Source organism: Gallinula chloropus, assembly GCF_964237585.1.
Source record: "Gallinula chloropus genome assembly, chromosome: 1".
In the NCBI taxonomy this organism is placed as follows: Eukaryota; Metazoa; Chordata; class Aves; order Gruiformes; family Rallidae; genus Gallinula; species Gallinula chloropus.
In genome coordinates this window covers 214,669,537-214,695,742 of record NC_140085.1, presented here as the reverse complement: position 1 = coordinate 214,695,742, position 26,206 = coordinate 214,669,537, and the positions used below count along the sequence as shown (strand labels likewise).

Here is a 26,206-nt window from a genome sequence, read left to right as displayed (position 1 = left end):
GTTGGAGCACAGGGAGTTCCACACCAACTTGGGGAAGAACTTTTCCCCAGTGAGGGTGCCAGAGCCCTGGGACAGGCTGCCCAGGGAGGTGGTGGAGTCTCCATCTCTGGAGAGATTCCAGCCCCGTCTGGACGCCTGTCTGTGCAATATGAGCTGGGGAGCTGCTTTGGCAGGGGGGTTGGACCCCATGAGCTCTCCAGGTCCCTTCCAACCCCTACAATTCTATGATTCTATGTCTAGAACACGAAGTCTAAAAATAATCTCCCTTAAAACGCCTGAAGTTCCTTAAACTTTTCCTCCTCTCTTGTGCATCCCTCAGGCTGAACCCCAGGATGTCCTTCGGGAGAGATATGGAGCTGGAGCATTTCGATGAGCGTGACAAAGCGCAGCGGTACGGCAGAGGGTCCCGGGTGAACGGTTTGCCCAGCCCTACCCACAGTGCCCACTGCAGCTTCTACCGAACCCGCACCCTCCAAACCCTGAGCTCGGAGAAGAAAGCCAAGAAAGTCCGTTTCTACCGCAACGGAGACCGGTACTTCAAAGGGATTGTGTATGCTATCTCCCCCGATCGCTTCAGATCCTTTGAAGCTCTCCTGGCTGATCTGACCCGAACTCTGTCTGACAATGTCAATCTGCCCCAGGGAGTGAGAACGATCTACACCATTGATGGCTCCAAGAAGATTTCTTCCTTGGACCAGCTCGTAGAAGGTCAGCAGTAAGATTTGGAGGTGTAAAGTTGTGTTGGAGTCGGTGTTTGTCTAATCTGGTGTCTTCCACAATCTGTTGTCTTCTGGGGAAGAGGAGGCTGAGAGGAGACCTTCTCCCCACCTACAACTACCTGAAGGGAGGTTGTAGAGAGGTGGGCGATGGTCTCTTCAGCCAGGCGACAGGAGATGGGACAAGGGGAAATGACATGAAGCTGTGCCAGGGCAGGGACAGATTGGACATTAGAAACAAATGTTTTCCTGACAGAGTTGTCAGGGCTGGAACAGGCTGCCCAGGGAGGGGGTTGAGTCACCTTCCCTGGATGTGTTCAGAAAAAGGGTAGATGAGGTGCTCAGGGATCTGGTTTAGCTTAGGATGGGAATGGTTGGACTTGATGATCTTCAAAGGTCTCTTCCAACCTTGTGATTCTGTTATTCTGTGATTCTGTATTCTTGTTCTTATTACTAACAAAAGGATCTTCAGTGGGATAACCAGAATTGTGAACATCACAAATTGTGCCGCGAAATATCATTGCCTTGCTTGCTTATTTCATGGGATCCTGGGGGGCATCAGGAGGAGTGTGGCCAGCAGGTCAAAGGAGGGGATCCTCCCCCTCTGCTCTGCCCTGCTCAGGCCCCACCTGAAGTGTTGTGTTCAGTGCTGGGCTCCCTGGGATAAGAAAAGACAGGGATCTCCTGGAGAGAGTCCAGAGGAGGGACAGAGATGCTGAAGGGCCTGGAGCATCTCCCCTGGGAGGAAAGGCTGAGTGAGCTGGGGCTGTTCAGCCTGCAGAGAAGAAGACTAAGGGGGGACCTTATCAATGTTTATAAATATCTGAAGTATGGGATGAAGGGGGAATGGGCAGCCCCTTTTCAGTGTCTGTGGGGACAGGACAAGGGGCAATGGCTGCAAGTTGGAGCACAGGGAGTTCCACACCAACATGGGGAAGAACTTTTCCCCAGTGAGGGTGCCAGAGCCCTGGGACAGGCTGCCCAGGGAGGTGGTGGAGTCTCCATCTCTGGAGAGATTCCAGCCCCGTCTGGACGCCTGTCTGTGCAATATGAGCTGGGGAGCTGCTTTGGCAGGGGGGTTGGACCCCATGAGCTCTCCAGGTCCCTTCCAACCCCTGTCATTCTGTGATTCTAGGATTTCCCTCTTGCTGAAAGTGTCTGACCTTTCCACTTTTGTTGCCCCAGTGTTGATACTCTTAGATCTTGAACGTGACTTTTGTTGCTTCCTTTGAAGTTACATATTTAAAAACGCCAATGAAAGTTTAGTCAGCTGAACTTGACAAGGTCTGTGGTGCTGATGAAACCTACATGAAATTCAGTTTCAATGTGCTGTTTTGGGTTTTGAGTCTGTCTGTACCTAGTGAAGAGCTCCAACTCTTCCCTACAAGTAAATAAATAAAATACTTCCTTCCCATTGAGTGGCATAAATCAGTGGAGAGTAACACTGTAGCCATGGTGCACCTGGGGTGGATTGTAAACTCCTCTCCACTGTAGCATCTCCCTTTTTTCATTTCCCTTTTTTGATTTCCCTGGCCCACTGGCATCCTGAAGTTATTTTTAAATAAGGCTCATGTACCTGCAGTATAGAGCATCCCCAGTGATTTGGTCAGAACTGACTGGTCTTGGTCACTGTCAAACATCGGAGGTGCCAGTTGCTAATTTGCCCATCAACACTGAATTTATCAGTCTTTCAGTGTCAGTTTTGCTGGCAAAAGATGCTGTCAGCTTTAATCAATTTGAATATTAAGCCTAGGATATTTATGGCTTTTACAAGTTTTAAAAATTGCTAAAGTAGCCTTTTCCAACATAAGTGCTTCTGGCTCACAGTGGGTTTCTTTTTGTGTGTGTAGGCAATAGCTCCTAGTACAAAACATCAGAGTGTGTAAGCCCTGAAAACATTAACCAGTACATGGCTGTAGCAGAGGTGGTTTGTTATCTGTAAAGTTTAAATCCAGGTGCCTGGCTGTATTCAAAGAAAATAAATGTTGAATTTTTGATTTTTTTTTTTTTTTTAATTTTTGCTCCCTGAAGGGAGCTTAGAAGCAGGAGGGGATTCAACTTGAACAAAATTAATGTTTCAGGCTATCTATGATTCTATCCCAGAGAGGTGGTGGATGCCCCATCCCTGGGGGTGTTCAAGGGCAGGTTGGATGGGGCCCTGGGCAACCTTGTGTAGCTCCAGGCCTGGAGGTTGGTGTCCCTGCCTGTGGCAGGGGGTTGGAGCTCTGTGATCCTTGGGGTCCCTTCCAACCCATGCCATTCTATGATTCTGTCCCTGGACTCAGTGTGCCATGGGCAAACCTGTGAACCATGGATCTATAGCCACTGGACAGGCAACTCAGAGTTGTAATGGAGATTAAAATTTCTTTGCTTTTCATTTTTAGCATCATGTGAGAGGACGCGTAGTATCAGGATGTAGTGAAAGGATCAGAGGAAGGCTACTGTGGGGAGGGATGAAGAAAAGGGTCATGCCAAATAATTCCTGAAAGAGTAACACATGTTTGCATAGCAGGTGTTCCCCCACCACTGAGTTGTCTCCTTTAGGGGTCACAGCAGAGGAAATCTTTTCAAGAAGTTGTGAGGAGAGGGTATGCTTGATAATCCGCCCTGCATAAGAAGGACAGTAGGATACCATATGGCAACACTGCAAAAGAAAACTGAAGTGGTGGGATCATCCATGTAAGTAAGGGTTTTGGGGGTCAGGGCCAAAGGTTTAGTGATATGGAAAGGAAACTGGTCTTAAGATCGATGTTACCAATTCTGGGACAGAGTTAGAGCTGTATTTGTCAGGACAGTGTTTAATTGATGCAGAAAATCAATTTCTGGGAGGAAAGACCAATATTAATCAGCATCTGTTGGAAAGCAATGCTTGTGCATTTTCTTCTCAGTAGTGGTATAAATAATTGTGCTTATTTGATTGGTATGCTCATCAAGAAGCAAGTGTCATTGATGTTGGTGTTGATTTGCACAGTTGTCTGCTGCCACTCAGAACCAGCTATTGAAAAGAAAGAGCTAAATGCAAAAATAAACTCAGCAACCTGTAAGATTCATTTATTTTGGCATTCTGGGGAAGAATAATACCAGTTATAAATCAGTCAGTCAAAATGAATGACAGTACAAGAGAATAAATGTGGGTTTTTTCAAGAGGGGCTTTGGGTTTTCTCCTTGTACAGTGGAACTTCATTCCTTACCTTTTCATGTCCTCCCTTGTGTGTAGTTCAAGTTGGGTAATCCTATTTTCTTGTGCCATTAACACTGGATGATTTTCAGCAATGAGTCTTTCTGTGCAGGTAGAGAGCTACAGGGGGGTTGGAGCTCTCTGATCCTTGGGGTCCCTTCCAACCCAGACCATTCTATGATTCTATGATTCTATGATTTAAGACCACAGCAATAAATTCAGATTAATTTGCTGAAAATAGAGGTGGAGACCAAACTCAAGATGTGACATTTTTCACCAGAGGTCTGAGGAGATGTAGAGGAGTGAGGAGGCAGGGAAAGGGCAGCTGGTGAGAGCAGGGAGTCCTATGGGCCCAAGGTGTCAGTGAAACCGCTCAGGCAAGTGAAAGTTCTTCAGTCTTAGTAAGAATTATTCAAAAGCAAGATGTCTCATAAAGTATAAGACTGTGATGTGTTGTTGAGGCAAGCCCTCTTGTTGAGTTATGAGATTCAGAAAGGACCCTCTTTCTTTCTGAAGTCCTCCTCAGAGAGGAGCCCAGGTGTGGCTAGGTTGAGTCTTAGTTCCAGACTTGGTCATGTCTTGATTTATGTCTAAAGGATGATATGTATAACCCCATATCAGAGTCAAAGTTTGCCTGTCAGAGCCCCCAAGGACTTTCACTCAGACAGTTTTGTCTCTTTAAGAAACATACAGAGTTTGGAATTGCCACTGATAAATGCACTTACTGCAATAGTGCTAATATATGACTATGATTACAATGCTAGCAAAATACTATCCTTGTTCCACCTGAAAGGGGGCTGCTGTCTATTGGTATGAAACTGCAAGGTGGGGTATTTAGTTCTCTTCCCTGTTTAGAGCTTCACTCTAGGGTACAGGTTCATAAATTATTAGCTCAATGATGGTTTGTATGTAAGCCCCTTCCACTCTTTACTTTTCAAATTTATTAGAGTTTGGCTAGTCTGGTACAGCATTAATTAGCTTGAAGCTGTTGCTTTGTGTTTAAATAGCTGGAAAATCACTTGATTTTTGCTTCTTGCCAAGTGACATTTGTGCTCAAACTACTGAAATACGAAGCACTGCTTTCTGCACAATGAGACTGTTCCCTTATTCCATGAATTAATTTCATGAGACTTAGGAATTTAGATTTATATATTCCTGTTTTTCCTTTTTTTTTTTTCTTAATTTTGGGCATTAGTGATTGTGTTGTGAAGCAAGTGGTGTAAAGCTTGGATGTAGTGCTGGCTTTTTGCCTTTACGCCTGTGAGGAAGTTGCTGTATTCTTCCCTTACCACACAATACATGGGGACAGAGAAGCAACTTGCTCCTGGGGGAACCAAGACAGCACCCACTGTCTTTCATCATAGAATCATAGAATGGTCTGGGTTGGAAGGGACCCCCAGGATCACAGAGCTCCAACCCCCCTGCCACAGGCAGGGACACCAACCTCCAGGCCTGGATCTACACAAGGCTGACCAGGGCCCCATCCAACCTGGCCTTGAACACCCCCAGGGACGGGGCATCCACCACCTCTCTGGGCAGCCTGTTCCAGCCCCTCACCACTCTCTCTGTAAAAAACTTCCCCCTAATATCTAATCTAAACCTTCCCTCCTTTAGCTTTAGTCCATTCCCCCTTGTCTTGCCATTATCTGCTCTTTGAAAAAGGTGATTCCCCTCCTGTTTGTATGTTCCCTTCAGGGACTGGAAGGCTGCAATGAGGTCCCCCCGCAGCCTTCTCTTCTCCAGGCTGAACAAGCCCAGCTCCCCCAGCCTCTCTTTGTAGGGGAGCTGCTCCAGCCCTCTAACCATCCTTGTGGCTCCTCTGAACCTTCTCCAACAGTTCCAAATCCTTCTTGTATTGGGGCCCCAGCTCTGGACACAGGACTCCAGATGGGGCCTCCCGAGGGCAGAGCAGAGAGGGACAATCCCCTCCCTGTCCCTGCTGCCACCCCTCTGCTGATGGAGCCCAGGATCCCATTGGCCTTGTGAGCCGCAAGAGCCACTGATGGCTCATGTTAAGTGTCTCATCCACCACAATCCCCAAGTCCTTCTCAGCAGGGCTGCTCTCCAGGAGCTCTTCTCCCAGTCTGTATCTGTGTCTGGGATACATCCCAGAGCTAAATGCTTATAACTGTGTGAACGATAGTCCCAAAGGAGCAAAGATTGTGAAGGAGCTGCTTTGTTTCAGTAATCTTTAGTTCTGTCCTGCTGCATACAGTCCAGAGCTGGCATGGGTCTATGTTGGTGCTATAGGTTATTTTGAGGTGCATGGACACACCTTCCCTTTATTTTGAAGGAAGAACTTCCTTAGGGTGGTGGTGGTTTTTTGGTGGTGGTGTGGGGTTTTTTGTTGTTGGTTTTTTTTTTCCTTAGGAGATTTGTTGGGATTTGATACCCAGGGGTATGTACTATTGTGCAAAGTTTCCCACACTCTGTAACTTCTCTTTTCCGGTCACTTGGGATGAAGGAAAGAATGGAGTGGATTCAGGTTACCTGCTCATTGTCAGACCTGGTGTTCAGGGACCCCCTTCTCTTTAAAGAATGGTTCCTGAATGTGACATGTCTTTATCCCATAGGTGTGACATGTAATCAAAGCATTTAGAAACAATAAAGATGAAGTTTCTCTCAAGACTCAGTTGTCCAGATTTAAACAAAGTCTCAGGAAGGGACTGGGTGCCTTTTGCTTTTCCATAGGTGTACTGTCCAGTGCTGGGCTGATGATTCTTACCCCCCAAAAATTACCATTGAACAGTGTAGTAAGCACAGGAGTAGATTGGAACGAGCAGGATAATTCTGAAACAAACTGTTACAGTTTTTAACTCCTGGGGTCACAGAATCACAAGGTTGGAAAAGACCTTTGAAGATCAAGTCCAACCATTCCCATCCTGAGCTAAACCAGATCCCTGAGTACCTCATCTACCCTTTTTCTGAACACATCCAGGGAAGGTGACTCAACCCCCTCCCTGGGCAGCCTGTTCCAGGCCCTGACAACTCTGTCAGGAAAACATTTGTTTCTAATGTCCAATCTGTCCCTGCCCTGGCACAGCTTCATGCCATTGCTCCTTGTCCCATCTCCTGTCCCCTGGCTGAAGAGACCATCGCCCACCTCTCTACAACCCCCCTTCAGGTAGTTGTAGGTGGGGAGAAGGTCTCCCCTCAGCCTCCTCTTCCCCAGGCTAACCACCCCCAGCTCCCTCAGCTGCTCCTCAGAGGATTTGCCCTCCAGCCCTGTCCCCAGCCTGGTTGCCCTTCTCTGCACTCGCTCCAGGACCTCAATGTCCTTCTGATGCTGAGGAGCCCAGAACTGGGCACAGTACTCAAGGTGCAGCCTCACCAGTGCAGAGTACAGGGTCATGCTATGTGGAGCAAAGACCACAGAATTAATCCATAGCCAGAAATGTATCCCATTCTCATTAATTTTTACTATAATATTGCCTCAGAGTCTTGGGTATGAACCAGAATCAATTGTTTCAGGCTTCCACACTACCTACCACAAAAGATGAACCCTGCAGCAGAGAACTGGCAGTCAAAGACAAATCCAGATCCCCAAACCACCTGATGAGTTAGGGGGTACTGGGAAACAGTGCTGTCAAATGTTGATACTGGGTGCACTGGTGAATAATGTAAAGACTCTATGGATGTGTGTGTTCTGTGTAGGCTTCCTGGCAAAAATGGTTTTAAGGAATAATCTGAAAAAATTCATGTGTGTCTGGGTTTATTTTAGCACTACATTCCTGGTTGAAGGAGCACTCCTGACTGGTTTTGTATATAGGTGTTATTACTCCTGCTGTCACCTCATTCCTCTCATCTCAGCTTTTCCATCTCCTCCCTGCTACTACTGCTGCCTCTGTGACTGCCACATACTCCAGCCATGGGCTCCAGCTGCTGAGGAGCCCAGCCAGGCTGGACTGGAGGAACTGATTGACAGGGTCTCTGATGCACTCTGGAGCCCATGATCTCTTCTAAGTCGTGCCTACCTCAGTAGCTGTGAAGTGATGGGCTGGAAAGATTCATGTGCATGTGTAATGTGCTATCAAAATAATAATAATAATAGGAAAGTATCTGCTGAAATGTTTTAGAACTGAATCTACGTGGACGTTTGTTTATGGGATTGAATTTACACTGGTTATTTACTGTGGAATTGGGCCAGGGCTATCAAAGTTAGTGAAACTTGGACTGGATCCTGTGGCAGAAATGCCTGCAGTCCTTATATTGTTTATTAAACAAACAGCTGAATAATCCTGCTGCACAAAATGGTAGAGGGTTGTTCTGGCACTGTTTATTTGGTTATTTCATGAATTTGAGAATATTCATCCATTAGCCAGTTGACTCACATTTTGTCTTACTTAACAACTTACTGGAAGTTCCCCAGCCTTTTATTCTAGGTGCTTGCCAGTTTGGGTTTTCTAAGCATGTACAATACCTACCTTGCTTGTAGCAAGACTGTGGAAATTTGGGATGAGAAGAGGAGGCTGTGAGGGGGCCTCATTGCAGCCTTCCAGTCCCTGAAGGGAACATACAAACAGGAGGGGAATCAAATTTTTCAAAGGGTAGACACTGGCAGGACAAGGGGGAATGGATTAAAACTAAAGGAGGGAAGGTTTAGATTAGATATTAGGGGGAAGTTCTTTGCAGAGAGAGTGGTGAGGGGCTGGAAGGGGCTGCCCAGAGAAGTAGTAGATTCCCCATCCGTGGAAGTGTTCAAGGCCAGGTTGGATGGGGCCCTGGGCAGCCTTGTGTAGCTCCAGGCCTGGAGGTTGGTGTCCCTGCCTGTGGCAGGGGGTTGGAGCTCTGTGATCCTTGGGGTCCCTTCCAACCCAGGACATTCTATGATGGGAGTGCAGAAGGGAAGGAAGTGTGCTTTTTTTTTCCCTGGTTTTTGAGGAAGGGGGGAAAAAGAATTTTTAATTTAGGCTGAGCTGAAAGAATGATGTGCAAAAGAAGAGCTTTGAAAAGTCTGAGAAGATCTAATTTAAAACTTCTGGTACATCTGATTGCTGGGTGACTAGGGGGTAGATCAGATTTATTTCCTGTAGATGATTCATCTCTACACAGTGTTGCATTTTTTTTCAGAGACTGCAGAAAGACAAGGCAGCAGTAGTTTAAGTAGGTTACTGCTCTATTAACACATTTGGGAACTATCAGGTTGTAACTTGTACAGTTCAAGTCCTCTTCCTTTTGCAATCTGCTCTGCATGGTGAGGATTGGTCAGAATTCCTTGTCATTTGCCCAGAGAGATTGCTCTTCTGCCTTTTGCCTGTACAAAGCCAAAGGGTGGAAGTGAAGCAGGGCAGGTGTGACTGTTGCAAAACAATCAATCTCTCCTCTACATCTCTATTTCTAAATCACAGAATCACAGGGGTTGGAAGGGACCTCAAGAGCCCATGGGGTCCAACCCCCCTGCCAAAGCAGCTCCCCAGCTCCTATTGCACAGACAGGCGTCCAGACAGGGCTGGAATCTCTCCAGAGATGGAGACTCCACCACCTCCCTGGGCAGCCTGTCCCAGGGCTCTGGCACCCTCACTGGGCAAAAGTTCTTCCCCATGTTGCTGTGGAACTCCCTGTGCTCCAACTTGCAGCCATTGCCCCTTGTCCTGTCTCCACAGACACTGAAAAGGGGCTGCCCATTCCCCCTGCATCCCCTGCTTAAGATACTTACAGACATTAATTAGATCCCCCCCTTAGTCTTCTTTTCTTCTGAAGACTGAACAGTCCCAGCTCACTCAGCCTTTCCTCACAGGGGAGATGCTCCAGGCCCTTCATCATCTTCATAGCCCTTCTCTGGACTCTCTCCAGGAGATCCCTGTCCTTTGTATACCAGGGAGCCCAGAACTGGACACAACACTCCAGGTGGAGCCTGACCAGGACAGAGTAGAGGGGGAGGATCCCCTCCTTTGACCTGCTGGCCACACTCCTCCTGATGCCCCCAGGATCCCATTGTCTCTCTCAGCCCCCAGGGCACACTGCTGGCTCATGGCCAACCTGTCATCACCCAGGACCCCCAGGTCCTTCTCCACAGACCTCTTTTCCAGCAGGTCATCCCCCAGCCTGTACTGAAACGAACGGTTGTTCCTTCCCAGGTGCCAGACTCTCCACTGGCTGTTGTTGACCCTCATCTGGTCTCTCCCTGCCCAGCTCTCCAGCCTGTCCAGGTCTCTCTGGATGGCAGCGCAGTGTCCTGCGTGTCAGCCACTCCTCCCAGCTTTGTCCCATCGGGTACTTGCTGAGGGTGGATGCTGTTCCCTCATCAAGGTCATCAATGAAGATATTAAACAGGACTGGACCCAACACCCAGCCCTGGGGAACACCACTAGTCACAGGTCTCCAGTCAGACTCTGCCCCACTGATCACGACCCTGTGATCTCGGTCCGACAGCCAGTTCTCACCCCACCTCACTGTCCATTCATCTATCCCCTGTTCTCTCAGCTTTGCTATCAGGATGTCATGGGAGACAGTATCTAAAGCCTTGCTGAAGCCAAGGTAGATGACATCCACTGCTCTCCCTCCATCTACCCAGACAGTGATGAGATCATAGAAGGCTGTGAGATCGGTCGAGCACGATGCCAGGTCCTTTTCCTGTTTGTCTGTCTGTTTGTGGCCCCATCTGTTGGGGAAATGGACAGCAACGAATGAGTGCTGTGCTGAGCCTCCTCACCAGGATCCCTCACCACCAAAGCTTGCGATTAGTGCAGTTCATCCAGCTCTGGTGAACTCATAAACTAACTTTCCTTTCCTAGTACCTACTCACTTAGGGGGAATCAACACTATTTTCCAGGCTTTGGCAGTCCTGCTGCCTGACAAAGCTGGGTTGGTTGGTTGGTCCTTCTCTGCTCGTGTGATTCCAGCAGGTTCTCAATTCCTTCTCCAGGGTTTTCACCTCAGACCAGGTGGCTTCTTTAGGAAGCCATTTCAGGCCAAGTTGCCTTCAGCACAGAAAAGCAATGAGGAAAACCCCTTATAAGAGATAATGCCTTGATGCTCTTGTAGTGAGAACGTCAGCAAGCTGAAGGGAACAAAGTAACTGCTAATAGCAGTGTGCCAAGAGGGGAATCACAGAATCCCAAGGTTGGAAAAGACCTTGGAAGATCATCAAGTCCAACCATTCCCATCCTGAGCTAAACCAGATCCCTAAGTACCTCATCAACCCTTTTTTTGAACACATCCAGGGAAGGTGACTCAACCCCCTCCCTGGGCAGCCTGTTCCAGGCCCTGACAACTCTTTTCAGTAAAGAATTTTTTCTCAATGTCCAAACTAAAAAATGTTTCTCTAATTTCCAAATCAAATCAAACACTTTCACCAGGAAAGCTCCAGTACTTGCAGGCAGTGATTCAATGGCTCCTTAGCAGCCACCCTGTACACAGGTACTCTTTTTAACTTACTTTTTTAATACATGAAGCATGTAATAAAATTCTGTCACGAGCTGTAACTCTCCAGCAGTATTACAGGGCTCTAGTGGTTCAGCTGCATTGAATTCTGACAGATCTGTACCTGTAAGGAGAAAGGGTTTTGTCAGTTGGTTTTGGGATCTTTCTTTCTATATGTTTAGCTGATTAACTTCTCAATGCTAAGATCTATTGTCACTGTTGTACATGGAATTTTCTCAAGTGTTTAGCACCAGCATGACTTAAATTGGAGGATTACTGAGTGAAAACTGGTGAACAAGCACTGTGCATTTATTTATTTATTTTAAAGGGTTAGGATGGGGAGTCTTTCATTTGCCTGGTGTCTGCAAGAGGTAGGAGTGCTGTCAGGAGAGGGATACTTTTTAACATGTGTTAGTGACTATTTTCCTACATGTCAGCTATCCCAAACCAGCTTGGTGTCCCTCACCCCCTCCCCCTTTTTTCTTTTTCTTTTTTCCTAATGGCTATTGGTGCTGTAATCAAGAGTCAAAACTTCATTAGTATTAGCTGGCTGCACTGGGAAATGCTCACTCACCTCTCTGGGAGAGCTGTGATGTCACAGAAAGCTGAAGTGCTCTGTCATTTCTATGCTTTTGTTTAATCCAGCATCTCCAAAGATTCCTTCCTCAACATGTGTTCTGCTAGAAATCTAGTGTTTGGAGGTTGTCATCTTCTTCCAGTTAGTCCAAACTTGTGTTTGTAGGTTCTCTTTGTTCTTAGGTCTGGCTCAGTAAGAGCTGATGGTGCTCAGTGAGGTTACCCCCAAAGGTGTAACTTGTTTTTCCTGGTGCTCTGGAGCTGGGGAGACCAACTTGCTGCTGGTGTTGCCTGTCCACAGATCACAGCTCCTGTCTCCCCTTGGGTATCAGTCACAGGAGTGGGGCTGTCGTAGCCAAAGGTTACTAAAAAGAAAAGGGCAAACCAAGAAAACTGCAGCATCATCCAGTAGGTTTGGTGAGGAAGCAATGATTAAGGCAGAAGGTGGTTTTATTTGCCTAGAAAGTTCTATGCTTTGTGAAACTCACTTGCAGTCTCCTCTCCTTAAGGTAACTGGGCAAAAGAAGAGAGGATGAAAATCTGCCTGAAGGCTTTTTGCCAGTTCTATTGAGATGTACTCTGTGTAGAAACACTATGGGTACAGAAGGGTTAGGCCACACATTGACATCTCTGGCTGCTGTCTGTGGGGGTCCCACGTTTGGGAAATTTAAGCTTGTGATTTGAGTGTTTCTGGTGTGTTGGAGTTTGCTGGGTGTCCATAAAACCATAAACCAAGGTTTACTGATCTCAAGATCAGTGTCAGATACTTGTAGGACATAGGGGTTTGTCCATTTAGTTTTTATTCTTACAGGCCTGGTCCTTGGGACCACCATGAATGAAAACTGCAGTCCCTGGCTAACATCCCTGCAGGTTTATAATCCCCAGCTCTTTGAAGTGTGAATAGTCTTCAATACAAGCTTTGTGGGAGAGGTGCAGGTATTTCTCTTTTCCTTTATAAGGTGGCTCTGCCTAAACTTAACTCTATAGTTAAATAGGAGCTTCTTCTGCAATCACAGAGAGGTGGTGGGACAGCCTGGATGACTGGCACTGTCATGGATGGCTCTGTGCTTTCCAGGAAAGACAGGCTAGGGAGGTGAGGTGGGGGAGCTGCTCTTTATGTGAGAGAGCAGCTGGAATGCATTGAGCTCCACCTGGGGAAGGATGAACCATCGGTTGAGTGCTTATGGGTAAGAATCAAGGGGAAAACTGGTATGGGTGACATTGTTGTGGGAGTGTCTATAGGCCCCCTGATCAAGAGGAGCAGGTTGATAGCACATTCTATAAGAAGTTAGAAACAGCCTCAAGATCCCGGGCACTGATCCTTATGGGGGACTTCAACTATCCAGATATTTGCTGGGCAAGCAGCAGGGCCAGTCGTGTGCAGCCCAGACAATTTCTGCAGTGTGTTGAAGACAATTTCCTGCTACAGATGGTGTAGGAGCCTACAAGGGGAGGGCGGGTGCTGGACCTTGTTTTCACTAACAAGGATGGGCTCGTTAGGGAAGTGAAGGTCGGGGGCAGCTTAGGACAAAGCCACCATGAAATGGTGGAGTTCAAGGTCCTGGGTGGAAGAAACAAGCCAAAAAGCAGGATAGCTACCCTGAATTTTGGAAGAGCTAACTTTGATCTCCTCCACTACTTAATAGGGGCTATCCCATGGGCTACGCTGTTTGAAGGAATGTGGGAGCCTGTGAGAGCTGGGTAGCATTTAAACAGCACTTCTTCCAAGCAACCAACATGGGGAAGAAGTTTTCCCCAGTGAGGGTGCCAGAGCCCTGGGACAGGCTGCCCAGGGAGGTGGTGGAGTCTCCATCTCTGGAGAGATTCCAGCCCCGTCTGGACGCCTATCTGAGTGATATGTCCTAGGGAGCTGCTTTGGCAGGGGGGTTGGACCCGATGAGCTCTTGAGGTCCCTTCCAACCCCTACAATTCTGTGATTCTGTGATTCTTCAGGGGGAAAATTATGTCTTGGTTCAAATATTTTGTTGGTGCAATACAATACTGTTAGAAGGGGAAAAAAGGGAAAACCTTCTGATCTTAAAACAATCCCACAGCTTCAGTGATTGTATTGGTCTTTTTTATGGTCATTTACACAGAATTAGTTGTGTAATGAAGAGCTGATGTGTGCTCTTGAACAGTTTAAGGAACTGAGCTGACCTTTATATGCAGCTGATATTGAAAATGATGTGGAATGCTGTCCTTTCAAGGAAGGGAACAAAAAGGGTTTAATAAACTAAGTAAATCTCCAGGATATGATGTGTATGACCATTTGTTTATGCAGCTACCCTTCAAGAAGTGAGTGTCAGTATGAAGACTTGTTTTTAAAGAAGTGATTTCATGCAGCTAAACTGAATGATTCCTCTGATACCATGGAACAACCTGAACATTTGATTTTTGTTTTCCCCTGCTCCCAAAAGAGGTGGCTGGTGGGTTTTAAAGTCCTACAGCCAAGGACAAATTGAGATGAGAATAAACTTTGTGGAAAAAATTCAAAAAGAGATTTCTACAAAGTATTTTATGGAACAAGTATTTATTGTATTGACTGCAGTCCTATTCATAGGAGGATCTTTTATATTTTTTTTCCCTAGAAAATGCTATTAATGTTTTTTTTAAAGCCTGTTATTTTTATGGATGTGGTGTTGGTTGCATTCTGACCTTGCAGTAATTGAGTAGCTAGTGCTAAAAATATTGCACAGGGACATGGATAAAAGAGAGTATGTACTGTTTGATCACTCTTGGATCATTACTGTAGCTAAGCCTTTCTGTTCTGATGTTACTATATGTATCTCTCATATATATTCTGTGGATAAAAGGAAAGGCTTACTTTGTCTCTTAAGTTTGGTGTAAGCATTCCATTTTTTATGGATCTTTCTCGATCTTGTGCTGTCTTTGCATCTCTCTCTCCTGCTCAGTGGTCCATCTTCACGTGTTGCTCTGACTTCTTTGTTTTCTCTCCGAGTCCTTCCACTCCCTGTCTGATAGTGTCTGTACAGTGTGATACTGTTTTGCCTGTGGAGCATCATGGCAAGAGACCTGAATCTCTGTCCCATTCAGGACCTTGTGCCCCACTGATCCACTCCCCCATCCCTATTAATGGTTGAGCTTGATCTTCAAAGGTCTTTTCCAACCTTGTGATTCTGTGAACTCCATTTCTAACTGGGGTAACTCTCTGTCTGCTGGCATCACAGAATCACAGAAACACAAGGTTGGGAGAGACCTTTGAAGATCATCAAGTCCAACCATTCCCATCCTGAGCTAAACCAGATCCCTAAGTACCTCATCTACCCTTTTTCTGAACGCATCCAGGGAAGGTGACTCAACCCCCTCCCTGGGCAGCCTGTTCCAGCCCTGACAACTCTGTCAGGAAAACATTTGTTTCTAATGTCCAATCTGTCCCTGCCCTGGCACAGCTTCATGTCATTGCCCCTTGTCCCATCTCCTGTCCCCTGGCTGAAGAGACCATCGCCCACCTCTCTGCAACCTCCCTTCAGGTAGTTGTAGGTGGTGAGAAGGTCTCCCCTCAGCCTCCTCTTCTCCATTCCTCATGTGCTGCATTGTCTGTGGGGTTGGGTGCTCTGAAACCCTAGAATTTCTGCCCAGAAGTAAAATTTAAATACTTTTTTCTCTTTTAATAGTTTAACTGTGAGTTCTTTTTCCTTAGGTTAGGGATCATTAGGAAAATCTTGTGTTGTTATGTGCTTCTTGGCAGAAGTAGTACGTTGCTGTGTTTTGTTCTGGTTTTGTTTTAATACCTGGGGCTAAACCCTTAATGTGAAGGTCTCTGTGCTGTTAGCATACACTGAACTACTGAACCCAGAAGAATTAAAACATCTCAGATGTTTTCCTGGTGTTGTTGAGGATAGGATTTGGCAGTATTTGTTATGGAGTTTAACTGCAGGCTTTCTGACACTGTGGACTTGCTGTATCTAATCTTGCTTTCTTTGGGGTTTTTTTTGTAGCAGCCAGAGGGTGAACTGGATCAGCTTGTTGTTACAAAATTAGTCTTGCCTTTATTATGCTCAATCAGATCAATGAGCTGATCCAACTCAGTCAAGCTCGAGGGAGATGTTGGGAGCATCCAAGCAGGTGCCCCTTTGGCAGCAGCCTGCAGCTGGGCTGGATTAAGGTGCTACCAACCAGAGACATTCTGGTGTTTTCTGGCTCAGCTCCAGTTCCCCAGAAATTGTCTGGGTGTGGTAATGGCAAAAATATTTTATTGTAGGTAATCTTCCAATAGAAAGAGAAGTTAGAGTACTTCCTCTCCCCATCTCCCCCTCCTTCTCTCCATCCCCATAGTGTGATGAGTTTGTTGTGAGGAGGACTCTGTAAATAATATTTTTTGTCGTCTTTTTTCCCTCACATATGTTGAGTCAGTAGAGTAATAGAGTCAGATTTCTTGCTTATACTTATCCTGGATTTATGATACAAAGTTTTAGATAATGAAATGTTAACAAATCTATGATGGTTTCATCTACCTTTTGTAGAAAAGTTACTTGTTACCTCTAGTTTTCAATAATGCTTCATGTTATTTCCTCTGACGTGTTTGGGGCTTGCTGGTTTGTTAGGAGCTGGCCAGTTAAGTGTGAAAACTGGGGGACAACTGTCAAAATGCACTGGGGTTGGGCAGCTGATTAGATATGAAGACCACTAACTGACAGCAATTTTTTTACTGCTTAGGGTGTTTTCTGAAAAGAAAACTGATGCTTTCAAGGGTTTTCTTACAGCATTTTCTGAATGGTTCACTGACAGGTAATCTTTAAAAGACACCCTACAGTCTGTAGCATCTGGGAAGGGAAGAGAAATACTTGATGTCCTGTAGGTCAAGAATGTTAAGAAAAAAATGTGTAGTAACTTGAGAAGAATTTGGTTTGGTAGTTTTCTGTTTCCTCCCCCTTCCCCCAGTCTGACTTGCTGGTCTGGCATTTGTGTTTTCACAGGGGAAAGTTATGTTTGTGGTTCCATAGAACCCTTCAAGAAACTGGAGTACACGAAGAATGTAAACCCAAACTGGTCAGTGAATGTGAAGACAACCTCCACTTCTCGCTCGGTGCCGTCCCTCGCCACCGCTAAAGGAGGTACTCCAGATGCAAAAGAGAATAAGGATTTCATTAGGCCTAAATTAGTCACAATCATCAGGAGCGGAGTGAAACCAAGGAAAGCAGTCCGGATTCTGCTCAACAAGAAGACAGCACACTCATTCGAACAGGTTCTTACTGATATAACTGATGCCATCAAGCTGGATTCAGGGGTGGTGAAACGCTTGTACACACTAGATGGAAAACAGGTAAGAATTTGCCTTATGATCATGCTCAGCATGGGGGGAAAATAAAAAGATACTTTTCCAAAAGGAAAAGAATAGTACAGTAGTAAAAATTTGCTATTCTCTAGAATATAGAACAGGGGCTTCCACTGCTTAAAGTGTGCTGAAGATCTGTGAGCTTTTCAGGAAGGTATCATGAACCATCACTTGGCTTAAGTGATCATCTTGCTATTTATGATAAATAATAGCTCTAAATCTGTCAGTCACGAGTCTGATGTGGTTTTGGCTCCGTGTGCTGGAAACACAGGATGGAGGATGGAGTTTTAAAAGCAGCTCATTCTGTTAACTTGTTTCAGCTTTTTCTTGCAGCAGCTTTATGGGTCACTGTACTTGCCTTTCCATAAAGTGTAAGAACAAGCAAGCACACGTTCCACCATGATAAGTGCAGGCCTACAACTGTCCAGAGTGACCAAATGATGAGTCTTACTGCAGCTAGAATGGACTATGAAGAAGGTGCAAGCTTAGAAAATGAGTTTTTCCCTTTTGCAGGAAAACAGGTAGGGTTATGTGTGGTGCCCACATTTATTGAGGAGCCTCTTGTAGGTTACATATTATTTCTCCTATGAAATACCTTCAAATAATGTCTCTTTTTGCCAACTTATTAAATTGCAGGAGGGTGAGATTTTGAGAGGCTGCTTATTGAACTTGGGGAGAGAGGGACAAGAAAAGATATTAGAGAGTAATCCTCCTTCTTTTTTGTCTTTCACTTGATTTGTAATTTATCTACGGACGTGCATTAATTAGAGAAAAACTGGAGAAGCTGTTGACCTGGTGAAGGGCAAGACTAATTTCAGCATGGCCTGAATTGATTTAGAGCAACGGTGACTCTAGAGAAATAAGGCAGATGATACTTACATTTACAAATGTAACTTATTAAATGAAGAAATGATAGAGGTATAAAATGTGGGTAGAGAGATGAACAGAAGTCTCCCTGAGAAGCTGAAAGTTTCTAGACACTGAGATACTTCTGCTGTGCTGTGTCTTGCAGATTCCAGGCTCAATGATTCACAGATAAACAGCTAACAAACTAGCTATCAGGGAATACTGCAAATCATGCTTGGTGGGGCTGAATACTCAGCTAGATCCAGTGGTGATCCGAACGTGTCTGCAATTACCAGGGTTAACGTGCAGGCTTAGCTCTGGAAACAGCCACAGCAGCACCCTCTGCTCTCAGAAAGGGCTGGTTAATGTACAAGCTGCTTATTTGGAGCAACGGTTCAAATCAGGGCCAAGGCTGGATTGACCAGAAGACCCTTCCATCTGTTGTTTCGTAAGGGTAACCTCTTGACACCAGTTACAGACAGTAGTTCAGTTCTTGAGGGCTGTATAAATGCTTCTGATGATCCCACTACTGTGACTTGTCTGGGAACTTTGACCTGGAACGAAAAGGTGGATGTGATGTTTTTTCTGCCTTTGTGAAAGGTAAAGGGGTGTATTTAGGGAAACTACCACCTCCTGTCCTTCTTACCTCACCTCAAGCTCCAGGGAGCACCAAGGCTAAGAAATTTGAGGAAGGAGTTGTGATTTTAAAGCTGCAGAGATCAGATGTAGTGGTCTCTGCTGTGACCTTGACCGAAGATCGCAGAATTGAATCATAGAATTGTAGGGGTTGGAAGGGACCTGGAGAGCTCATCGGGTCGAACCCCCCTGCCAAAGCAGCTCCCTAGGACATATCACTCAGATAGGCATCCAGGATCTTGAGTTACTCTTCCAGTTCCTGCTAACCCTCTCAATAAAAAGGGATGTGTGTCTGTTTGATGTTGTATACATAAATAAAAATGAAGTGCATCCTGGAAGGGTTTCAGTGTGGCCTGTTGTCTCCTGGATAACATGCTAACTTTTTATTTTAATATTCCAAACTCTCCTTTAATTGTTGTACTTAAAAATGAAAAAAAACCCAACCTTTCCATCTGTTTTAGAGCTGTAATTGGTGGAAGAGGAGGGGAAGAAAAGGGGAGATGAGGTTTTTCTGGCCCTGATGTTGTCAACATTCAGCTGAATCTTCAGTCAAATCATGGGATTTGAGATGAGCTTAAAGCATGTGTAGCAGGACATGTGTTACCTATGCCATAGCCTGAAAGCCTTGTGTCTGAAGGTGCTCCCAAGAGGCTGGTGTCTCTTCACTCATTCCCATTCTGGCTCTTTGCTTGACATGGCACATAGCTGGCTGAGCAACCCTACTGGTAAGTGCAGGGTTGAGGGGGAAGGTGCCTGTGTTGTGCCAGCATCACGGAGACTTTGCTCACTGCACGTACAAAGCAGCTTTGCTGGCAGAAAGGGAAATGAATGATCCTGTGCTCAGCAGGAGCAGCCTGGTGCTCACCCCTGCATGGGGAAGTCATTGATTTCCTGTGCTTCTAGGCAATTGCTGCTCCATTTTTCTCTGCCAAAAGCCTGCTCTCCCAGATGGCGTTGGGGGCACATTGATGGATTTCTTTATTTGCTGAACTCAAGCTGTGGATGGTTACTGGGAGGAAGCCCATGGTATATTCACATTTTTTTCCCAGTAGCGTTTATAGTTGGGAACTTCTGCTGTGACTCCCGTTGGAGCTTGGAAAGTTCTTGAAAAGCCTGTGTTCAGTGGTTAAATCTAACAAATCTCTGATTAAATCTTTCATCACTAACTTAAAAAGCAATAAAATCTTAAAGCTCTGAGCCAAGAAAAGTAATTTACTGTCAGGATAAGAGAATAAAGCTCTCCTAGGGTTATTCTTTGGGAATGTAACTTGCAGAAAGGCTTTTGTGAGTTATTTTATGAGGTCAACACTGGAATTGCCCATCTGTGGCAAAAACTGATGAGTTCCATATATTCTCAGTGCAGGTGGGCAGTGATGTATGCATGCTGTTGTTGAGTACTGTCATTAGGTACCTCATGCTACTCAAGAGAGGAGGAGGAGTCGGAGTCTTAGCTGGGCATGTGAGTCAGGTGTGTTTTCCCACACTACACATTGAGGACCTGAGCTTAAATGCTTTCCCTCCAACAGGCTGGCTAGTTGTGATGTTTTCATTTGTATCTCTGAAAGACATTGATAAATATTGCACTCAGTTAAAAAGGCATTTAAATGGTGGCCTGTAAAATTTGCTGACAATGTAAAAAGCTTGTCTTTATGAGAGAGGTAGTACTTGGACAGTCAGCACCTGAGGAAAGTTACTGTCTCCAGTACTAAGGAGGTGCCTACTTTGAATTTCATATATTTAATTTTAGGGGGTTTTGTTTAAAAACAGGGTGACTAGTGCATTTGCATTTACTTACAGCTTGCGTCAGTATAACTCATTTCAGAACCTGTATTTGGATTTCAGCATTTCTGGACCTTTAGAATATAATTTAATTTGTACAAAAAAAGGGCACAACATACTTCTGAAGCTGATTGTATAGCACATTGGCAGCCTGCATTTAGCATACTCTCACAGTTCAATTATTAAAGGTTCCTCAAAGCACGATAGGTTTCATGCTGTGCCTAGAATAATTGGTCTGGACCGATGGGCTGAGACCAATGGGATGAAGTGTAACGTGGCCATAGTATTTTTATGGATATACATGTCTTTTTTCACACTGCCACAAGGAACTGATGCCGTTTGTACTCTTGTGGAACAGATGGAATCATTTCCCTGTAAGATATCAATGGATTTGAGGTGATCCTCCCCCTCTGCTCTGCCCTGCTCAGGCCCCACCTGCAGTATTGGGTGAAGTTCTGGGCTCCCTGGGATAAAAAAAACAGGGATCTCCTGGAGAATGTCCAGAGGAGGCTACAAAGATGATGAAGGGCCTGGAGCATCTCCCCTGTGAGGAAAGGCTGAGTGAGCTGGGACTGTTCAGCCTGCAGAGAAGAAGACTAAGGGGGAATCTAATTAATGTTTATCAATATCTGGAGTATGGGATGCAGGGGAATGGGCAGCCCTTTTTCAGTGTCTGTGGAGACAGGACAAGGGGCAATGGCTGCAAGTTGGAGCACAGGAAGTTCCACACCAACATGGGGAAGAACTTTTCCCCAGTGAGGGTGCCAGAGCCCTGGGACAGGCTGCTCAGGGAGGTGGTGGAGTCTCCATCTCTGGAGAGATTCCAGCCCCGTCTGGATGCCTGTCTGTGCAATATGAGCTGGGGAGCTGCTTTGGCAGGGGGGTTGGACCCCATGGGCTCTCCAGCTCCCTTCCAACCCCTATGATTCTGTGATTTGAAGAAGTTGGAGGGACTCTCAGAAGTGTTTAAGAGTCTTACAAGCTCAGGCCAAACTTAAAAAATAGCAAGGGGGGGGTGTGGGGGTCTTGAAGTGTTCTCCTTGCCATGTTTGCTGTGTAAGGAAAATAAAAATAGAGTGGGTAGGTTTAATGGCTGCCTGTAGGAATTCAGATCAGAAGGGCATGCACTTACTGTATTATTATTTTTTTAGATTAAAAGGTTGTTTAAGTGCAGGAAAAGACACTGCCAGTATTGACCCTTCTGGTTCTCAGGCACCTGAGCAGAGGAAGGAACACTTTCTCATAGCTAAAACATACCTTGTTTTACCATAGCAGAATCTTTTCAGTTGGGTTTAATCAGAAGGTATTATTTTTAGTTTGTACATTAAAACACAGGTTTCTAAAAGACAGTGTGTGGACACAATGCAGAGATCAAGGGCTTGAGCTGCCTGTGGAGATACAGCCTGGTTGCTGCGTCGCAGGCTCAGTTCTCTGGTTTCTGTGTACTGATGCACTCTCAGAACACCACCAGAGACTGAAATGGGAGAATACTAATGAAGGTGACTTATTGGACTGTATCACAACTGTGCTGTTGTTTTTAGAAGTGTTGTGTGTATGTTTGTACAAGGTATTTACAGTTAGCATGTTTAGACAAAGACTGAGGTTTGGGCAGAAGTGCTTCATCACCTTGCAAGTCCTCCTTTTGCTTTTGGGAGAACAAACATCTGGTTTATCCTGAGACCCGCTTATTTGAACAAGTGGTTTGTTTAGCTTAACTGGATGCAATCAGCTTCCAGTTTGTGTTACACTGTAGATTTGACTCCAGGCAGCTAAGTGGTCAATGGCAGAGATACCAGAGTAAAAAGGGCTGATTTTTTAAAAGATGTGCTATTTCAAATAAAATGATCTTTACAAGTGTGAAATACAGCCTCTCATGCAAAGACATAGCTTAAGTGTTTGAGGGAGATGTAGGGTGGAATGGGACTGAGTCCCTTAACGTTGCTTTAAGATGATGAAGTTGTGGCTGCAGGGAAAGGGAACGTCACAGTGCTGGAAAGCTTGAAGCTTCTTCATTGAGTGTTTTGGGTTTTATTGGAACCCTGCTCAAAGTGGGTATTTTCTGGTGCAAATGCCCTTTCCTGTGGACTCCTCTCTGACAAGGCACTTAATATCTTAGCATTAATTCTTTTTAAAAAAATACTGCTTTAAGAAAGTAGTCTTTTGAGAAAAAGAAAGCACCTGTTTGCACCTGTGCCTGAACTGAGCATGTACTTGTTTGTTGTTTTGCCCTTAAATTGGAAAACATTTGGTAATACTGTCTGTATTCTACAGTAAATTCTTGGCCAAATCAACTCTGTGTAACATGGATAAAAGGTCTTAAATGTCTTTCTCTAGACATGATTGTCCTCAGTACAGAAAAGTCTGCGTAAAGCAAGGTGGGTACCATTCAGGATAAGATATTCTCTACTTAGCAATTGTGTAGTGTATGTTATACAACAACCAAAGCAAAATGAATGATAAAGTGAATCAAATTTATGGGCAGCAAGTGCCTCGTTTGGGGTGTGCTCTGTAAATTTGAATTCACATCAGTGTTGGTCATCAGTTTCATTCTTGATACAGAAAGTGCTTTTAATTTTAAGGGTGGCTGGCTGTGCTTGTTCTTGTTGTTTGTTCTTCAAGTTGTAGCTACAATCAGCTTGAGATGCACACAACTTAAAATTATTCCTAGTTTGAAAAATGTGGATGGTAAGTGTTGTTTTTATCCTCTCTATGATGCCTCTTGAGAGCAGTATCTTGAACTTCTCTCCTTTTGTTGAAGGCTTTGGAGCTCCCTGCCAGTCACAGGCACATGGGGTGGTGGTGACTGACCACGGAAACATGATGAATTCTCTATGAGATGTAGCAGTGCAGATACTAATTGCGAGTAAACACTGTGTAAGGTGGCTTCTGGGCATCACACTAACAGAGAAACAGCAGTTAGAGCATCTTGTGCTTATGTTTTTGAGGTGGTACTTTATATTTCACTACTGCCTGGAGACCTAAACCCCTTTGGGTTTACACTGCACAAGCTTTTCCATCCTTAAAGGTTTTTAATGCGGACACTGGATGGCCATACCCCTCAGAAAATACCTGTGCTGCTGAATTTTAGACATAAAGTTTAGGGCACTACCTGGGAGATGCTGACAGATCACCATGTTATGTGTCTGAAGAGTGTCTCTCCAGCTTTTAATGCACCTCACTTTCCTTCTTGCCTGCAGTATATTTAATAAAAACCCCATTTATCTCTCTGGAAGATGTATAATTTCTGGGTTTGGTGTTTTGAAAGTGGTTTTGGGGAAGTACTTAAGAGGACAAGAACTTTTTGTCTTAAGGCCCCTTCTTGAAGATGTGATAGACTCAAACCCAAAAATACAGAAGTAACTGCAAATGGCCTCTCTCAGTGAGTGGTGATGGCTTCTGGGGGTCTTGGAAGATTCTTACGATTTCTACTGAGAGAAGTGGGCTTGCATTGCAAATTAGGCTGTACTTTAATAAGAAAAACATCAACATCTGTTTCAAAAATCATTCAAAGTCATGCTAGGGTAGACCGATGGCTGGCAATTGGTGTTACTCTGGTGTCAGAGGAGAGCTGTGATAGGTCTTTGAACCCTTGTGACTCTGGGTAGGCTGTTTTGATGTCGTGTTATGACACTGACTAACAATTTTAATTGTTACACAAATAATGTCTTCTATAAAGGAATGAACAGAAGCCCATTCCTATCTGAAAGAGCAGTGTGTGTGTTCATTTGTCTAGGGTCAGTCCCTATTAAGCTGAGACTGACAACTGTGTTGCTCTGTCTCTGAAAGCTCACTCACAATAGGAGTTTCCAGGGTTGCTCACTGGCATCCCATAGGAACTGTAGGCTGACTGTAAATCAAGAAGAGGAGATGCCATCTCTGGTGACCTTTAGAATGGTTTTCATACTGTGCAAAAGAAAAGCTGTTATTAATTGATTAAGACTTGAAAACTTGCATATCTGCTTTGGTATGCTTTAAATATCACATAAGTTGATCTCACAGTCTTGTAAGGATATCCAGATAATCTTTAGAGAGTTTAGGTACAGTCAGAAGCCTTTTTTTTAAGGATGAGTAATTTCCAGCTCCTCAAAGGTGGCATAATCATGTTGTGTAAGTGGTAGAGTGCTTCAGTGGAAAAGAGGTGGCTTGGTCACTCAGAGCTATCAGTTACTAGAATAAGTGTCCATCTGGACTTCACTTTATTACTTTAAACTTACAATATAACTAAGGAGAGCTTCTCTTCCAGGTAGCCTGATTTGTGCATTGCTGACTAGTGGAGGGGAGAGGAAAAGCAAATGGAAACATCCCCAACTGTATGATCTTGGTGGTGGTGGATTTTGGTATGGGGTTTTTTGGGCTTATTTTTGGTGAATGAAGACTTGGGAAAGTGCTTACAGGTTTCCCTGATGATGCTGCACAACTTTTTTTGTGGTGACATTGAAACGAGTTTCCACAGCTCAGTGACATGCAGTCCTCAGAGAACCCCTCTGGTCCAGTCAGCAGCCAAAACATTTTCTTGATGCTTTTAAAGAGCAGTTCATCAAGAACTTTGTATGTTCTGCTCCCCCTGTTAAGGAACTGCATTGCATGACTTGGACTGAACAAGGTGAGCTCAACTGTTTGAAGACTTTACAGTGTGTGTTGTCCAACAGTTGAGGTAACAGGAACAATTTCATTTTTATTCCCTGAAGCTGTTCTTGTTAGTAATATTCTTTTCAGTGGCATAAGTAAGTGTGCTGTGTGTATTTCCTTTCTCTGATGTGGTATGATGTATTAAGGCTACAAAAGGGTAATCAGTTTAATGGTTGGTTTGTCTTCCTTCTAAGACTAGTTCTTACAAGACCATTAGGCATTGCTGGCCATCTAGGAGAATTTTAAGCATAATCAAAAGAAAAAAACCCAAAACATTTTCCTCTTATAGATTTTTATAACAGTTATTTCTCTGTGAAGAAATTAAATTATGCTATTAATGGGAAAAAAATCTTAGTACTGCATGAATCTTATTCATGTGAGCATTTTTGTATAATTATATCTTTGGATTGTTTGGCCTTGAATTTGTGCACACTTGGAAGATCTTTTTAAACAGTTGAGTTAATAAACTGCTTAAAAAGCTGGTACTATATATATATTTATAAAATAAAGCTGGTAAGTCTGAGCAAACCCAAGTTTGAACAGCCACCTGAGACTTTGTGCAAATATGTCCTTGATTGCTTATTTCTTTCCACCTACGTTTCTGGTCAAGATCTTTTTGCCAAGCTATTGTGTAGAAGCAAATTCTTTCAGGAGTGATGAATATTGAGAGGACAAATTACATAAATACTCTGTCCCTAGCCATGTGTCTCTGTGAAACCTAATCCTTTCATTTTTCTCTGTCTGTTTACAGGAACTGAGGTCTTTAAAATGCCACAAAATGCAAATTGATACTGGCAAAATAGTCCTAAAATTACTGACAGTGGAGGAAATGGTAGTGACAGACTAAATTTGTACCTTGTTTTTCTAATTAAGCTTCTATGAACCCAGTTTCTTTTCTGAAACTGCAGTCCATTATGAAGCATCTTACTGATTTTTTAATACTTTCCAGCTTCTTAAGCCATGCACTTTGCTGTCTCTTAGGGTGAGTGGCAAGAAACACAAATATCTTTGGATATTTGACTTTTTTTTTGGTCTGGAATTCCCTCTTGTGGCTCTTTTTCATTAGAAAATGAGTCTAGGGCAATGACATACTTTTCAGGTGCTCATCAAGTTAATCAAGATGAATCCAGGTCTCTACCTCTAGGAGGATTCTTCCTCAAATGAACCCTGCTGGGTGTTGAAGGTACA

The 26,206-nt window shown here is 44.5% G+C and overlaps 1 protein-coding gene across 2 annotated transcripts in view; it reads left to right on the top strand.

Moving 5' to 3' along the window:
* Positions 1-332: 332 nt before the first annotated feature.
* Positions 333-26,206, top strand: part of DCLK1 (doublecortin like kinase 1) — a gene marked incomplete at both ends in the record, with an annotated part of 284,395 nt that continues 258,521 nt past the window's right edge. For both annotated transcript variants that reach the window (XM_084278249.1, XM_084278250.1), the window contains 2 exons: positions 333-708; positions 16,770-17,116. In XM_084278249.1, the coding sequence (XP_084134375.1) occupies positions 333-708; positions 16,770-17,116 (723 nt within the window). The remainder of the gene's footprint in view (positions 709-16,769; positions 17,117-26,206) is intronic.